Source organism: Metopolophium dirhodum, chromosome 3, assembly GCF_019925205.1.
Source record: "Metopolophium dirhodum isolate CAU chromosome 3, ASM1992520v1, whole genome shotgun sequence".
In the NCBI taxonomy this organism is placed as follows: domain Eukaryota; kingdom Metazoa; phylum Arthropoda; class Insecta; order Hemiptera; family Aphididae; genus Metopolophium; species Metopolophium dirhodum.
This window is the reverse complement of record NC_083562.1, coordinates 37,416,338-37,435,536: the sequence shown is the minus strand read 5'-3', so window position 1 is coordinate 37,435,536 and position 19,199 is coordinate 37,416,338. Positions and strand designations below refer to the sequence as shown.

Below are 19,199 nucleotides of genomic sequence, written 5' to 3'. Positions count from 1 at the left end.
CCTCGCACGTTTAAGCTTTAAATTTATCGACGACGACGACATTAGCTTGGTTTCTGATCGACGATCTTTTATTACGTCACTTGTTGGTAGTTTTGTTGTAATATTGTAATATATTACAATATTATTATTATTATTATTCATTGCGTTATCATATCTCGTGGTTTTCGTTAGCGCCACGCCGTGTTGCACACTTACAATATTATAACGATAATAATCAACGGCAACACCGACTGTGGGGTCCAAAAAGACGTATTTTAATCTCGTCCAGGGAAAAGAGGATAATACCCACGAAAAGCGGCGTGGCGCTCTTCCTGATTCCGGTTCATTAGGCCCTCGTTCCGCGGAGAACGATAACAAACGCGCTCGTATTATAATATACATCGAGATTGAAATATATACAATGATAAATTTCGAACTTTCGCGCATACATTAAATTATAGCCGGTCCGCTATAGGTGGTTTAAATAATATTGTTGTTGTATTGCGCATACGGCGGCGCCGCACAACTGAAATCATTATTATTACGCTGATTTTTTTTTATATTTTCACGATAGTAATTGTCGGGCTTGAATTATATTGTCGGGTCCTCCCCGTTTACAACATACCATTATCGTCCGATCGACGACGTTTCAATTTTCCGTCCGGTAATAATAATACCGATCGGTATTGATCTCGCCGACTAGCTGATACACTCGTGGGTATCGACCTAAATACCAACAATATTGTTATAACGTCGAGATCCGTTTTTATCGAACTTTTAACCGTCGACGTCACATAATATATTATTATTATTCAATAAATAAGTTTCTCTCGATCGGAAATCGGGTGTTCGTATGTATTTCAAGTCCATCGAGTCCTCGAGTCCCGGTCGATCGTCGCGCGCGATCGTGTACCATAATGCATGTAAATAATACAAAATATAATGAAATAAAAATGAAATAAAAATAAAATAAATATATATAAATGTTATAGTATTAAATATGTAACGCGAGTTGCGTATATTACTGTCTTATAAAATATAGGTGTATCTGAATTAGATCTCGAAAAGTATTCTAAACAATGTTTACAATATCCGTCGCTGGTGGTGGTGACGGAGTTGACGGCGTAAAAACGAGAAAAAAAAAATCGAAAGTGATAAATGATAATGCGTACGGCCGGAGGTAACCGTGTATCGCACCGCGGTAGATCGTCAGTGACGGTGGTCGGGGTGGAGAGGAGGATAGTTGAACCTGTTTGTGTGTGTGCATTTGTATACGTACGGGAATAGTCGAAGGTGAAGGCCGCCCCGCCGCCGATGTACGCGCTCTCGCACATACTGCACGCGCCGGCGCACTCGTATCATCGTCTTGCAGAGATAGCTGGTGTAGGTACCTTATGATATTCAAAGCCCCGCACGCATAGCGGTCTACACACGCACATCACACATAATACCTATGCTATGGCGTTATACAAGGTGTAACTGAAAGACCTGACAAAAAAAAAAAAAAATGATGCTACTTAAACGTATGACAAAAATTGTTAAAATCATATTATGATTAGTAAATAATTTAAGAAATATACTCATGTCAGCAAATTCCCAAAAAAAAAAATATTTTAAAAAAAGTTTATGCGTTCCAAATTATTTTAATCAAAAAAATATTGATATTTAAAAAAATTCTAAAAAATAAACTACTTGACTTAGATAAATGTTTTTAGTATCAAAATTGTTCTTATAATCAGATTCACAATAATCGGCTATTTTGAATAATATATTATTATCAGTGTTAAAAAATAAAAATATATGTGTAACTCAATAGTGACTATATATTATATATATAAAAAAAAATATTGAATAGAACAAAAGTTATTCCAAATGTCAGTTTTATCTGTTACACCCTGTATACTATCGTTATTATACACGGGTATATGAGAATATGAGACTTATATTATAGTTGTTATATTATATGTATGTAATATTTAGTTACCGATAAAACTTAACGGCAGTGATCGAATCGGTGTGTGGAGGGTACGTTGGACGATGGAGATCCTTTTTGTTGGTACCCCTTTGCTGAAACGGTTGACAAGGATGAGTTGCAGATGACCAAACTAATGTCTATCAAATGTGGTTTTATATTTTTGTCAATATTAGATAGATGCCTCCAATATAGGATTGTATAGTTTGGTTTATTGTGTAGTATTTTAGTATGGTATTGGGTGGTGGGTGGAGTGGTAGGATGTATGTCACGATTATAATTGCATTTATTCGCAGAACGCCAGAACAACAATTTATTTTTTTTTTTAGCAAAGCTCCCATTCTACATTATTTTTTCCAATTTGAGCCCCAGGGAATTTGCTAGACCGTCTCGCCGTTTTATATCGTTGTTATAATATTATTGTAGCAAAAAAGAAAACGCGATAAAAGACGCGTTACAATAACAACAGTATATTATTATAATATAATAAAACACTTATACACGCCATCAATGCATAATCGTCATATATTATATTATTACTGTCTATTATACAGCAGAACAACGATGCAAGTCCTCTCTCCGCTATGCTATATAATATATCTCTCACGACTGTGTCGCATTTTCTCGTCACGTCCATAATATTATTATTATTATATTGTCACACGTCGCTTCAACCGGTCGCGGTCGTCTCTCCGGGCTGTGGAAAATGGATTCTTCATGCGAAAAAATAAACCGTCGTCGCCCGGGAAAACTGGAACTCAGCTACGATATAAAATATTTTTATACCTATATAATAATATACATTACACGTCATCGTATACGATAGCGTATATAGGTAGGTGTACCTAATGTGTCTGCGTGTTATGTGTGTGTGCACGTCGTCGCCGTATTATGACGGTTCAAATGAGATAAGGCCACCCATGGTGGCGGTTCGGACGACGTCGACGACGACGCTTTATGGAATCGATCCGAACACGGTGTATTACACGTCCACTTGATACCGAAACGACACGTTAATAGGGCTGTCCCCCTCGGGTGACCGCCTGCCAGTCGTCGAAAAACGTATTAACGCCACCGCCTCCGCGAGGACCATAATATATATAAAGTCATTACTTATTAGTAGTTACCTATATAGTACATGTACCTATATAACATTATAGGTAACTGCGTGTGTCAAGTCTCACGAGCGTGTGTCCGGAACAAATCGCTGCTGGTCGACTGGGGACGTGAAATTTCGCCAAAAACCATACGACCATAATGATTACGACAACGACTACGACTCGCGAATAATATTCGATTTCGCGTTTAGAACAACACGTAAAAACGTTATTGGTACTACCAACTAGATATACTTATATGTATATTATATAGTTTGATTCCACCACGAAAATACTTTTATAATATTGAACTTTTACCTCAACTCCACTCGGCTTTTTAAATACTATAATAAACTAATACACACCTACCAGCAGCTACCTATTATATTCCTTTTTCAATATATTATTATTATGCGCGGTAAGTACCTGCAGCCGCTTTTTTGGACGTTACAATATTATAATAATCACACAAGCACGTTTTTTTATTTATTTTTTAACTAGCCGTCATTTTATTGTTACGACATAAATATTGTATACCTAGGTATTATATTATATGTCTATATATTCCATTAAAAGTGCGAGCGCGATAGCTGCAGCTCTTATTCCCAGCACATACGACACGAGTAATAATAATAGTCTGGCTCGTCGATGACCATAACGACTTTAATGCGATTTATAAGTGTATGCGTGTGTGTGTTCGCACAGACTTTCATTAGCGCCATAAAAAGTGATGTGGTGCGAAGGAGACACGCGCGGGAGGTCTACGCATATTTATAATATAATATACGAATGAGATATAACCGAAGGGCGTTAAAATCGGGCACGCAGACCATTGTCCGCCGTCAGATATTTTTTTTAATATTTTATATACACATATACACATGACATTTGTGGTGTAATATAATATATTATATTATAATAATATATTTTTCCGTCGACAGCAGTCTCGTTAAATGTAAATAATAATAATATGCGTGCGTAATGAACGGAACGAACCTTTTTTGGCGGAGTCTATCGTTATTGCGTCTTATTCGCGCATTATAACGAAAGTTTCACGACGACGATGATCTCTATTTCGATCACCATCGCGTCCCTCTCGAACACCGCACAATAAAAATCGGTACCTACACTATAATACTGCTGCTGCAGTGTGGCGAACGACCGGAAGAATGAAAAAAATTTTAAAAATATAATAAATAAACACGCGGTGATCGAGCACATTTTATACATAATTTATTATGCCTTCCTATATATAGGATATATAGGCGTACACCCATGTTATAGTTTTTTCCGTCATAATAATCGAACGCTCGTGGAAAAAAAGCGGTAGACACTATATAGACATTAATTGGAATCATGACTGTTAGGTTTTTCGTTAACTTTACGCAACTCCAACAGCACTAAACCGGTGGAATATGCTTTGAGTTTATATATTATAAACGGTTTTGTTGCGCGGCAGTAGTCCAAAAATACATAATAATTATTATTACGTTTCTATATCGGGCGATCTCCGATAGTTTTTTTTGTTGCCAAAACGATATACCTAATTATTATGTACAAAGGTGCAGGCGATTAACTAGTCAAAGTCAAATAGTCAACGCTCTTTAACTTAACAATTATTTAGTAATTCTATTTAATCAACCTGATACATAGGTATAATAACCTCGATATTAACTTAGCTTTTTTCATTATATTTGAAATGTATATATTTATTATTATAATGGGAATGTTATGTTAAATCCATGGTTATACAAATCTATATTTCTTGTGGTTAGAAATTAAATGAAAATGAAAAATAAAAATTAATACAATTTTTGTTTTATCACGCTGTAGACAATGGTTATAAATAAAAGTAAACAAATAAATTATATTATATTATTATCATATTTCTTGATTTAATAATTTAGTAGAACAAACTTATAATTGCTTAAGCTATATAATATATATGCATAACAATGCGTGAAATAACAAGGAATAGTTGCATGAATTTGTAATAAAACGTTTATATAGTTATCTGAAAAATTTGAATGTTGCGCAATCATTAAATGTGTGACCCTGACGATAATTAAAAATAATGAATTAACTTTAAACTTTTATAGAGTTACATTATAAATATATTGTTAAGTAACTATATTAACTTACAATAGGTATTCAACGTTCAAAACGTTAGTTAACTCAGTCAAGTTATTTATTTTTTTCATTTACTGTCCGTCTTGAATTTATATGTGCAATATTACGTTATAAAAACTTAAAATAACGAAAACATTTTTTGTTCCGCATAAAATAACAACTTATATTACCATAAATGTTTTCGAACCGTTTTGTGCAGTCACGATCCGCAAATGCCGTTAATGTGTCTCGTTATGCGTATGTATAATGTGTTCATATTATTATGTTATATATTTTTCTTCGTACCAAGATCTATATACAGTATACGCTGTTCAACGTTAGCGCGAGATCGTATCGAAAAAAAAATGAAGTGTTATAATATATATATTATTATGTGTATATACATTTTTTCAACTTTCGATCCTTCCGGGACTATCGGTCCCGCGGGAGCTCAGACGTTAAAAATAATAACTATATATCCGCTGATACGACGTTTGACACGTTAATTTATACACTGTGTGGGGAGATTTTGAAAAAATCTCGTAGGACAAACGATACGTTCTAAGCTGTCGTTGCCGCCGCCGGAGGGGCCGCAATGACGCTCAACGACGGTTTTTTCGATGCGCCAGTCCCTCCGAGACGGCGTATAAAATTTATTATTATAAACCACACACAAGGGTCGTCTGCGACAGATGTCCTGAGCATTCGGTGAAGAGGAGGGCAGTGGCGTGTTGAGATGATTAATTTAGAATTTTCGTTTTTCTTCAAACGGACTTTGACAAAACTTTATCGAACCAATCAGTGATGTATTTAACATAATAATATATGAGTACGTACATTGGGCTCGCGTACAAAGAAAACACGTTTTGTGAAAATTCAAACGAGTAAAAACCGCCACCACCACTGCCATCACTATTTCGCAGGGGCGCGTGAGGTCACCACCCCGCCGCGTGCAGTGCAGTGTGTAACGGGTGGGCTTGTTCCGTGGGATCGATAACTGGATCTAAACGGGTTCGGCGATCGGAGCGAATATCGGTTCGTTATTATATTATTAATATATTAAATTCCCATACGGGACATCTTCACACGGGACGACTCGGACGACGTCGGTCAAGGGTTCGAACTCGTTCGATCGGTTTTGCGCCATGCGATAAATGATAATTTATGGGAATCGTCTCGAAATAACCGGACGCCATCCGCAACAGCTGCGCATTATGCGGCGTATAATATGTATCGACAAGGGTGGGTCGTTATATTATTACAATATCGCGTGTATTATTTTCTACCTGTGATCGCCGAGGGTATTGCAGGGATGTCGGCTGCAAGTGTCCGATGTGTATCAAAGTCTTTAGACACAATTTTCGTTATGCGTATACCTATGTCCGATTGAGATTTACCGTTTGACGAGATTATCAAAAATCTTTATTAGAAATTATTTCGTAAAAAACGAATCAATCGTAAATGTTCATGAAAAAAAAAATTCGTCATTGTTATCGATTAGATATTAAACGGGATTTATACTTGAAAAAAACTCCTTCGGTGAAATTGTATACAATTATTATTATTAAGCGACCAAGTGTGCTGCATTATCTCAGTGTCTGGCATTCTGGCGCATTCATACTATATAACGTTAAAAAATACACAATATATTAATTAATAATATATGGCTAGGTAGTAAATTGATGGTCGATGATGAAAATACAAATAAATTTGCCGATACCTATAAATTATATCATATTCAAATGACGTGTGCCAAATGAAGCCCGGTGCATACGACTTTGATTTTGAATAGCTCTGTATAATAAATTTTACCAAACTATGTATATCGGTAGCTTTCGTATTATTATTAAAAAAAAATCCATTGCCTTCGCGTCATCTTGGACATGCCTTTGGGCCTTGGGGGTGGGTGGACTACGGCCTATTTAGAGTTGCAGACATAAGTTTGTCTATTCTCCTCTATCTGTGGTTTATCTGGTTTTTGGTGGTTGCGCTGTTTACTTGTCTTCCGATTTTTTCAAGAATGATGTTTTATTTGATGGCAGTTTTAAATTTTCGAGGTGTGGGAATTTAGAAATGTTTGCTCGGTAGAGGAATGCCTATATAGGCTGCGTCATCGATGACTGTAACAATAATATAACATATTACTTAGTTGCATGCTAATAATTTAATAGTACGTAAGCTAATGTTTTTCTGTATCTATTTTTCCACAGCCGTGCAGAGAGGTCGAGTTCCGGCCAGTCAGCCACCCGGGCTCACCGGACTTCCCGGTCAGTTGTGCCTGGCCAACGGCGAGGCAGCAGCGGCCGCGGCCGCGGCCGCCGGAGCCGTCGGACTCAACGGCCACTCGTACCTGTCCTCCTATATATCGCTGCTGTTGCGCGCCGAACCGTACCCGACGTCTAGGTACGGCCAGTGTATGCAACCCAACAACATCATGGGCATAGACAACATATGCGAGCTGGCCGCCAGGCTGCTGTTTAGTGCTGTTGAGTGGGCTCGGAACATACCCTTTTTCCCAGAACTGCAGGTGAGTGATCGCGAGACTTGTAATATTAGAATATTATGATTTAGCCATTCCATCTCCCGGAGTATTCTCCGGTTGGATAAATAATTATGTACTTACTTTAAATTGTTTAATTTAATTTAAAAATTGTTTTACTATTAATTATCTACTATTAAAATTTTAATTTTTTGTTTAAATATTGTTTTACACATTATTATTATTATTTGTGTAAAAACATGACAATTATAGGACATATTAACATTTAGATGAACACGTGTTCAGTAGGCCTATTATAACTAAGTATATTTTTAAAACCATCGAAATGGTATTCTGTGCGTACGCGCGTTTAGAAGAAATAATGTACGTACGACTCGAACAGCTATTTAAGATTGTTGCCTATGATATATTATACATATCTACTTGAAGCACACGAGTTTGTCGTTTTTGTATACATCTAACTTAAACGGTATTGTGTGTGCTTGCAGGTGACTGACCAAGTGGCCTTGCTGAGGCTCGTTTGGAGCGAACTGTTTGTACTGAACGCGTCACAGTGTTCGATGCCACTGCACGTTGCCCCACTGTTGGCCGCAGCTGGGCTGCATGCGTCTCCGATGGCCGCGGATCGCGTGGTCGCTTTCATGGACCACATACGCATATTCCAGGAGCAGGTGGAGAAACTCAAAGCCCTCCACGTAGACGCCGCCGAGTACAGTTGTCTGAAAGCCATCGTCCTGTTCACCACCGGTAAGTCCACTTCATCATAGAACTTTAAGGAATACAATCATATTATTATACGCCTTAGCACGGCCGAAGGGGGTAACTCGATTTTGATATTTAAATTTATTTCTTACTAAAAATACGCGGGCACACATTTTTTACTAAACCCGTCTTACGTGCCATCCCTGATGGTACACACTGTGTAATATTGGTACACTGACGTCGCGAACATGTAATTTAGAAAGTATAATAGATATTCGCTTTTTTCGCTCGACGATAGGTAGGTATTATATTAAATACTGCGAGTTGAAGCAGCTAGTATTCAATGATCGGACGTCACGTAGCCCAAAGTCGCAGGAAACGATAACGCGCGTCGCGTGTAGAAAGTCGCGAGAATACCGTTTTAACAATAATGCACATTAAACGTACCTACACATAATATTATTATATATATTATATATAAACAAAGTCGTCGCCGTGTAGTCTTCGTTTGGCCGGCGGGCACGCGAATCGTGTCCGACCTGTTCTCGTGCAACATTACAGCTTTCACTCGGGCGGCAAAACGTCATCCCGAAAACGATTCTCAGTCGGCGAGAATTTTTTTTCATCCTCTACTCGAGCGTATACGAGTCTCCTCCTCGATCTTCGTCTCCTTGTTCCTAGCGTCGTGCTCGTCGTCTTCTTTCCCGCGGCGCATCCTAATACGGACAGTTTGCCCCGCTAAGAGTTGCGCATATTTTGAATAATTTTTCTCAACGGACCGAGAACGCATATTGCGTATAATAATATGTTATATAAAATAAAATATAAAAAAAGTCGCCGTTAATTGGTTTAGTAAATCACCGAGTCGAGGTTTTTTTTATTGAGATAATATGTTTTTCACACAATCGGTGCAGAAGCTGCAGTATCTCAGGCAGTATTTAATAATATTCGGTAAGTGAATCGTGTACGCCGCGCCGTGCCGTTTAAACCTGAGCACAGCGCCGCCGATAGTCGATACTATATTTTATATTATAATATTATACAATACCTTACGACTAGCATTTTCCCATGGAAGATTTTCGATCGCTTCGCGTCGATCGCCGCCCTATTTTTCGTTATGATCCTAAAATTTGTTCTTCGGTATTTACCACGCCCTCCCACCACCACCACGATAGTTGGAATCGCGAGCGGTGGCGTTCGCGTTCTCTCGTCAGCCGTACTTCGTACGAAATAAGATGTCCTGACCGACTAATCAATATGTATAGCCAAAACCGCGATAGCTATATAGAAACTCGAAATTGTCACGGTACCTTCGTACACTAGGGGTGCACTAAGAAAAGATTTTTCAACATTCACATTTTAAAGATAGGATTGCCTGTCTGTCTGCCCGTTTGTCCTGCAGCAGGAAAGGTTTCGAAACGGATGAGCCGATTTTGACGGGGTTTTCACGGATACCTATGTATTGCGTATTATACGACGGAAAAACGGAAAACGATGCATAGATGGATAGATTAATTTTAAACCTGGTCAAGTCTGGTACCACACTAATACAGCTATATTATAGTAAATTTCGTGTAATAACAACGTAATAATATTACTCGCGAAGAGACCGCGGCCGGTCACGACGAGGCGATTGCCGCCGGCCGCACGTCATGTGCACGATGACGGCGACGACCGCGAGACGAGTGGACGTCATGTGCGTGTACGCACACGCCGCCCGCCTTATCGCTCTTTTCGGACAGCCGGACGATTCGTCGTGGCCGGTGTGCGTACACGATAATAATACCTACGCGAGCGCCGTCGACCGCCGCGACCCGCCCGCTCGGCACGTCCTACTTTTCCGCGCGCGCGCTCATCCCGGATCCGGCGACGACGACGACGACGACGACGACGACGGAGATCGCAATCGCGTCCTACATAACAAAAACAACAACAATAATAATAATATCCTACAGCGATAGTTTAATTTTCCCACGACCTACGCGCGAGCGAGCGAAAAGGGACGCCGGAGAAGACGCGTATTTTCGACAATAATCGTCGATAACCGCACCGCGCAGGGTCTTATATCGAAAACTAGAGATGTGAGTGGAGTAAATTTACCAGGTAATTTTTTACCGGTAAAAAAATTTACCGTAAATTTTACCAATTTTTTTTTACCGGTAAATTATTTTTTACCAAAAAAAAATGTTGTGTGACCTCTCTAATCAAATGAAATCGAAAACGCCTAGTCTAAATTGTAAAGAGATATATTTTTTATCAAATGTTAACAATACAATAATGAATAAAGTACTAATCACGGTTTAAGATAAATCTTAATATAGGTAATAAACAGGTTGGACCAAAGTAGGTAAACCGAAAAAGGAACTTCTGTGATATTATCATTTGTAATATTTATAATTTATATACTTGTTATTGTTTATATAGTTTGTTATATACTATAAAATCAATATTCTGCCACCCCTAATATATATTAGAACATTAAATATCAGTAGGTAATTAGGAAAGATTTTATAGGGAGATACCAAGAATGCAGATAATGTGATATTGATAATATACTATTATCAATACAAAAGTTAAGTCTAAATATAAATGTTTTGACTTAAAAAGAAATAAAGGTAATGTGAATTTTGATAGTTTAGTTTAGTTTAAATTATTTATTAATTGTAATATGAATAATTCAATATTCATATTTCATAAAATGTACTAATTACTAATGTCTTATACAGAACAATAGATATTTTAGATTCATTTTTTAAATTTTTTGTTAATTATTGTTATTATTAGAAAGAACTAGATTTAACAAGTAGGTATACAACATTAGTACCTAATACGAATCGTATTTAGTATTTACTAATGTCTAATAGTAAAAAATAACAATGGCTCTAAGATTTAGCTATTTTACCATTTTTACAACATTATTGGTAAATTTACCGTAAAATTTACCGGTAAATTTACCGATATTTTTTTTACGTAAATTCTCCATCTCTATCGAAAACCATTTGCCATATTATACCGTTGACGAAGTCACCGACTCGCTAAATAATCGCTGCAGCGGTCGTTTAAATAATAACGATAAAAATATAAAATATTATCGACCCACGCACGGTCGGTTATACTGCACACTACGTCGTATTATTATTATTATTATTATGTGCAGCGTTTATAGTGAAAGCGAGTGTAATAATAATAATAATAATACGATGCACCGCGCAGAAACTGACGCGGGATACGGTATCGCACGGTCGTAAAAAAATCTCACGATCGAACTATATTTTTTTTCAATTATTATTGTAGCGAGCTCTCGCGAAACCAGTTGTTGCGATGTCCGTACTTGAGCGCGCGCTCGCGCGTGGTTTGGGTAACTTACGCGACGACTTACAATAAATAACTTCGGCTCGTCGCAGACAATATATTATATTATTATACTCCATTCTTCGGTACGGCGGCGGCGGTCATTAAGTGTCCGTTAAGAAGTCTTTTGTTCCCACCCGGTGCAAAACTGTGAGTGTGCTCGCTAGGTTCTAATGAGATCCGTCGGCCGATATAACGCCTATAGGTTTTTCCGAATATATACGGGGTGATCCATTTAACGTATGACACTTAATATTATTTAAAAAAACAATAACGTTTTCAAAAATATTTCTTTAACGTACATAAATTGTAAGCCTTTACAAAACAACATTTTTGGTGAAAAATTATATTATTTACTATTTTGTTGTTATCAGTTGTTAAGTCTTTACTCTTTTCATTGACAACATATACGTTTTATTTCATATTCCGGAGCAGAATATTGATCGGAGTATTTCGATCCATAAAAATCAAATTTTCGACAAGTAGTTTATGAGTTATAAACTTATAACTTATAAGTATTTTATGTTAATATGAGTGGCGAGTGGTGGACTGCAACATCAAAACTTAAGATACTAATTTGTAATACTCATAAAGTACTCGTCCAAAATTTGATTTATATAAAACGAAGTATTCCAAATATTTTTTTTTAGATAAATGTGGTTTTTACAGACTAAAAATTATATCAAAAAAGTATTTTCTAAAACAAAAAAATCAGTGCCTAACGTTAATGGATCACCCGGTATATAACATTACGTTTATGTAAGGCGGCAAACTGCGGACACGTGCGCTAAGTTGACAGAGTCGACCCGATTTTTTGTGGGCAATTTTTAATATTTCTCATTCTGTTTGTTTAATCTAACTTAAAATTTCGGTGGCCACCAAACCTTCTGCTTCACGGCTACTGCGTGCCATGCGAAGTTCCCAAAGTCATCAATCAATCCACTGCGGCTCAGGCTTGTTCTGTATTTTTTCTAGATGAACTACTGTGTACACACCTTTCTTACAACGGTAAAAATTAATAACATGCGTTTAAGTAAACGGTTCGTTTTTTAATAGTTCGTAGTTCGTTACAATTTATAAATAATTACAACAGCACCACAGTCCACAACATACGATTTTGACGATTTTTTCCCCCAAGTATTTAGCATACAAATTTTCCAAATTTACACAAACATTGTACAAACTCGAATATTTCATAACAAATTACTATAATACACAAAATATTCGTACATAGTCGCCAATATTCTTCAAAACGACCGAGAGATCGTCAGTCGCCCGAACTGATAAATCTCAGTCGTCGCTGCTAATATAAACACACACGTTCTCGCGGCACGTACCTATAATATTATAATTTGTTTTTAAAACCTAACCGATTTCGAAACGCATTCGTATATAGATACGCTATTTAACGAATATTACTAAACGCCGATTGAATAACGGATCGGGACTAAATACGAAACGTGTTCGCGGAAAGAAAAGCGCGCGTTTAAGTACCTTCAATACATACCTGTACAGGCTTTATATTATTAACAACGCGTTAAAACCTGGCCGAAAACACCCGCGGTGGTGGAGGCGGCGTGAACACAAGTCCTACACCTCGTACTACTTGTGCATATATTATTATTACTATGTACATATTATACAATTATATATACCTGTGTTTTATACGTGATATATATATTTATTAAAATATAACGCGTTGTGCGTTTTCTACTTTTCGACGCTTCGGGTGAAAAACGACGACGACTATAATACGACGACGACGGCGGTCGTTAGCAACCTGCTCCGCGTTGTACATACGATAAATCCTTGTGACCCAGTGGCCCCCGTCCGGCGACCGCGAGGTCAGCTGCGGCGCAGCACCGCAAAACGGACGCGTGGGCGTATTAGGTGTACGGCTCCTGCGCATTACACACCTATCTATATACATACACGTAATACATTATATAGATCTATATACATCATATTATATGAGTGTGTGTGTGTGTGTGTGTGTAATGTGTACGTGTGTGTAGGGCAAACGACCCGAGAGCGCGCGCTAACCGTTAAATATATACCGCCAGAGTCGTATGTGTACGCGTTTACACGCGCACGCGCGACCGAACCTAGTCGCGTTATTATTATTATTATTCAATTAAAACGGATCCGTTTACCGAACGGTATATTTATAATCACGTCTACATGATACAAGATAATATAGGCGGTCCGGCACGCGCACACGGAGTATACCGCGGGGACGCGGTAAATCCAACGGGCGAAACGAGGATTTACAGCTAGGGGGGGCTAGAGTCCTAGAAAACCAAAATTCGAATTAAGCCCACCCCCGTCATATTATAAAGGGGGGTCACTTGAGAGTTTAGTAGTCGGAGGCAGTCCTGTAAAATCAAAGTTAAAATCTTAGAGTAAGAGCGTCCCCCTGCTCGTCATTAAAAATAGAATATAAACAATACGATAAGTAAATATAATTTATTTTACAACTCTTCACGCCTATATATTTAGATGTAAATATTTATAAAACCTCGTTATCGGTATTATAATCTTATTCAATTATTATCCACATAGACTTGTACATGATACATCTACAATATTAGTATATAATATTATAAGTAATATAACTAATTAATAATTATTTTACACATTGAACACGTCATGACAGTTTTTTTTTTATGCAAGGATTTTGAACTTAACCAGGAGGGGCTAAAAAGTAAAATCGTCAACGTGGAGCTAAGCCGGCCCTCTAGACATCCCCTAGTTACGTCGATAGAGTGAATCCTTTACAGTTTGAGTTTTTCCCAATATGACGTGTGGTAGTTAAAACCGTGCCCCCACCCCCAAAAACAGAATCTAGGGGCTGTTGTTACGACCCCCGAAAAAACTCACGATTACGGACACGTTCTGTTTGCGCGACGCCGACGGGTCTCCGCTGAGAGATCGCGTTCGTTGTGCTGCTGGTACGACCTCACGGCCCACAGGTGACCCGTGAGCACGCGCGCATAACGAGATACCTATTTATAATTTATTTCAGTTTTGGTGTTTATAACAATAATTTACCGTAACGATGGCTAGAACCGTAACGACGAGTAGCTTCTTTTTATTTTATTTTTAATTAATATATAATGAACGTGAGCTGTGGAAAACAGAGTAGATTACACTTCAAATTGTAGGTATGCCGCCTCGATTACACGAATATAATAAAATATAATAATAGGTACTGTATATAAGCGAATTACGTACCCACTCAAAATGTATGTGTACATATTGACCGTGGTATCACACGTTCGCGATCTATACGGTAAAGCTATGTCGTCCATCTGCAACAAACTTCGGTAAAACGAAATTATAATTCCAATTAATTAGGTAGGTACCTAGTTAATGAGATCATTTTTACTTCCGACAAGAATGTATCGTAGCTGCAGTGTTGTTCGGGTTCTAAAAAAAAAAAACATCGTTTTATAAATTAGTTATTTGTGTAAGACTCTCGTGATCAACCAAGTGTGATCAAGAGTGGCTATTATCCCGTCAGATTATTTACGGCCAGGTCGTTCGAATCTAACCGATTTACGAGAAAATGTGTTAATATTGACTTTTTTTCTAATTGGCGGTTCGACGTCGCAGCCGACAGTCGCAGTGTATAGGTATATATATATATATATTTATAAGTACTTATATAATAAACACCGGGCATGAAAAGACGATGGGGAAAAAAAACGGAATCCTTTCACCGAGACCGTGCTATAGCTACGCTCATTAAATACTTATTATTATTATTATACGGTTCGCGATCGAAACACGCTGTATAATATTATTATTCTCTCTTCGACTACTCTCGCTCGTTCTTCTTATATACACACATCTCATCCTTCAGTTGTCGGGACGGCTATCGTCATCGTGCGTGTGTATGTACTTATAGTAAACACCGTCGTGGTCTTACGACGACGAAGATCCGCCAAAAAAACGTCTTAAACGCCGATGCGTGTTTCGGCAGCACATGCTGCGGCTTCAGTGGCGGCGATCGAGGTTAATTGATACGACGCTTACGAACGGGAGCAAAAAAGAACAATGTATATAATATTATGTACGACATATTATAATGTATATTGTACGATACCAAACGTTAACGCGAGTTTCCCCCCGCAAACCGTCGGTCGGAAAACCGTTTCGGGCCTCGGAGAAAACGCCCCACGGAAATCTTTGCAGACGTCGTTTCGAGCAGGTCTGCGATCTCGGTCGTTGTGGCATTCTTTTTTCGCGCGAGTGAGACGCACGATCTCACACTGCAGTATAATGCACCATGTACGTACCTATAATACATGATAGGTATAGGTACATTGGATGGAAAAAATGTGCGATTTCACGGAAGAAAAATATAATGATTTCACACGCCCACGACGACCGACGCCGGCGGCGGATCGTATGTACGGGATGCGAACAATGCTCGACACGATATATTATTATTATTATTATTATTATTATCATTATTATTTTTGTCGTCGGCGGACGACACGATAGCACGTCATGACGAACGGGCGTATGTATGTATAGGTGACGACGACGACGATGCACGCGTGTGTGTGTGTGTGTGTCGTCCTCGGGGCTGCAAAGTACTTATGTATTTATATATACCGGGTGATCCGTTGAACGTATAAGGCAAAATAATTATTTCAATAATTAAAATGAGGTTTTTGAAAATATTTTTTTCACATGATTTTGAGTCGTTGCGAAACAACTTTTTTGGTAAAAATATTTTTTTTACTATTTTTAAAAAAATTTTAATTTAATGACAACATACATTTTCATTTCCTTATTCTTAAACAGAATATCGTTTGGAGAATTTCGTAATAGTAGTTTATTATAACTTAAAGTATTTACAGTTTAGATGAGTGGAGCTGTATAATACAGTGCTCTAATATCGAGCGGGGCATCCCTGCAGTGTACTACTCCACTCCGTTCTACACATTTTTAAATAAAGTATTATAACTCATAAACTATTCGTAAAATTCGATTTTTTTACATCTAAGTACTACAAAAAATATTCTCCTTCAGAATATGAAATTAAAAATGTGTGTTGTCGCATTCAAAAGAGTGGGTAATAAAAAAACTTTTTAGAATAAAAAGTAAAAATATATTGTTTTTTTAACGACTTCAAATCGTGTAAAAGTAATATTTTTCAAAAATGTTAACGCGGTTTTCTGAAATAGTGACATACGTTAAATGGATCACCCCGTATATACGCGTGTGGGTATACATCGTGTACACGTAAAAAAGGTCACGTGTGCGTCCGTGTCGGGAAAACGTATACCTATTACATGTCTACACCTATGTAGAAAGAAAGATGTATTATTATTATTATTGTTATTCCGCTCCGGTCCGAAAATAAAAAAAAAAAACAACGAATCGGGTTCTCACGATGTGGTCAAATTGTTTGGACGTGTCGGCGTCACGGTGATGGCCGGTGTAAGGCCGGCGGCGAACGAATCGCGGGCGCGTTAACAACGGCGCGGGGTCGCCGCAGCAGCTCCTCGTCAACCGCCGTCCGCCACCGCAGTCGCGCGGACCCCGGTCGGACGGACACGCCGGATCGGACATGGTCGCCCCGCCGCCGACTCGAACATATCATTGTTATAATATTATTGTTATTGGTATATTCGGTTGTCACTGTCGTGTATCGCATTGCGGCGGCGACGACGTCGTGAGCATAATATTATAATAATATATAGGCTGTGATGATGACTAAATCGGCGTCCGGTACTCGTGTTTACACACGTGTTGTATCGAGAAATGTATATTTTATTATTTTCGTTCCGACCGACGACGACGTGTGTAGATATTATAATATGCGTATAATGTGTACGACTTGTATCATTAAAACAATATTAATATGCATAACGACCGCGGAAACCGGATCGGTTATATATTATATTATAATATAATATATACTTATAGATACCGGCCCGACTACTCCGTTTACACGCGCGCGCGCGCGTCCGGCGAAAGCGTGGGCGCGCGAGCGGCCGTAATATTATTGTCGATATTTTGATAACAATTTTTTTTTGCGCGCGCGCCCGCGTTTTGCTGAGGGTAATTAACATAAACCGCCGCCGCCGCCGCTGTCGTATGGGTCAGGTCGAGATTAATCACGCGCGATTAGACCGGTCAGCGCGCGAGCGACGGACGAAGGCGATGCCCGCGGCGACGATGACGTCGAAATGAAAGTCACACTGGTGCGGAGGAGACGCTGCGTTCCCCGCGCATCAGTACGCCCCCGCCGACGTCCGACTCACGTACCTGTACACGTCTTGTAATAATACGACATGGTCAATAATCTACCGTTTCTTTTCTATACATATTTTTTATAATTCACTGTGCCTAGTGGTCATTTTTTTTTTTGTGTTCGGTCCATTCACGACCGCGGTACATCGAAAACCGCACGCTCCGACGGTCGAATAACGAACTCTGCTTCGTCCGTCGCCGCAGACGGTATTTTTACACGTGTACGACGACGTGTTAAGAATTATCGAGTAAAACGCGCGCCATGTCGAAACCGTTCGTCGAAATGAGTTTAATTTACTGTTTACAGATGATATTACACCGTCGTATTACCATAATTGAGTGATTATATATTATTCAATGTTGTTACCTACGTACAATAAATTATTTAATATTATGGTATCACTCTGGTCGATCAAAACTGTTCATATGTAATTCATATATCGATTTAAAATATTCCTTTTTTCGATTTTGCTTTTTACGCGACGGCCTATGCGCTATAATACGTTTATAGTATATTATTATATTAAGATCGGCCACATCGACGTTACGTTTTGTTTTCATTCGAAACGCGCATACACATTATTATTATATACATCGATCACGACATCAAGCCCGTGGAGTGGGGTTAGGAGGGGATCATGACTCCGGAACACAGGACTTTAAATATTTTTGGGAGCCTCTATAATTTTTCACCATTTACATTAAATTATAATATTGTAATAATTACTGTGCGTAAAACAAAATACCAAATACCTATTTTAATAATATGAATAAAAGTACAATTATAGATAATTTTTTATCTCATATTGGGGCCTCAAAAATCTTAATTCGGGCATGCACGAAACACGCAGTTGATGTGCGTGCGTGATATAATATTATAATATAGACACTTTGTTCCGAAACCGCCGCCGCTGTTTATAGAAATCTCGACGACCCTGTGTCCTCTAACCCCTCCGAAACGAGCATCACGCATTTAGGCCATTTGAATAAAACCAGTGAAATTCTTCGCGGAATCGTAAAACGAGGGTGCAGTACACAAGAGAGATAAGACCTTTCCTCCGGTGCGAACCCTTCGACCAGATAAACGCGCGCGACCCTCGTCGTCGTACGCGCGTATAGTAGTGCGGCCGATAACGATCCCCTTACACTAAAGGATGCGGTCATCTCTCGGGAGCCCCTTTCTTCCTGTGGTGCGTTTCCTTCCGGTCCGACACTTAAC

At 38.5% G+C, this 19,199-nt stretch overlaps 1 protein-coding gene across 1 annotated transcript in view; it reads left to right on the top strand.

The window, feature by feature from the left end:
- The window catches only part of LOC132940710 (nuclear receptor subfamily 2 group F member 1-A), a 56,779-nt gene that overhangs the window by 19,420 nt on the left and 18,160 nt on the right, over window positions 1-19,199 (top strand). Inside the window, exons 3-4 of the mRNA XM_061008421.1 lie at window positions 7,368-7,684; window positions 8,146-8,404. Coding sequence (XP_060864404.1) covers window positions 7,368-7,684; window positions 8,146-8,404 — 576 coding nt within the window. The remainder of the gene's footprint in view (window positions 1-7,367; window positions 7,685-8,145; window positions 8,405-19,199) is intronic.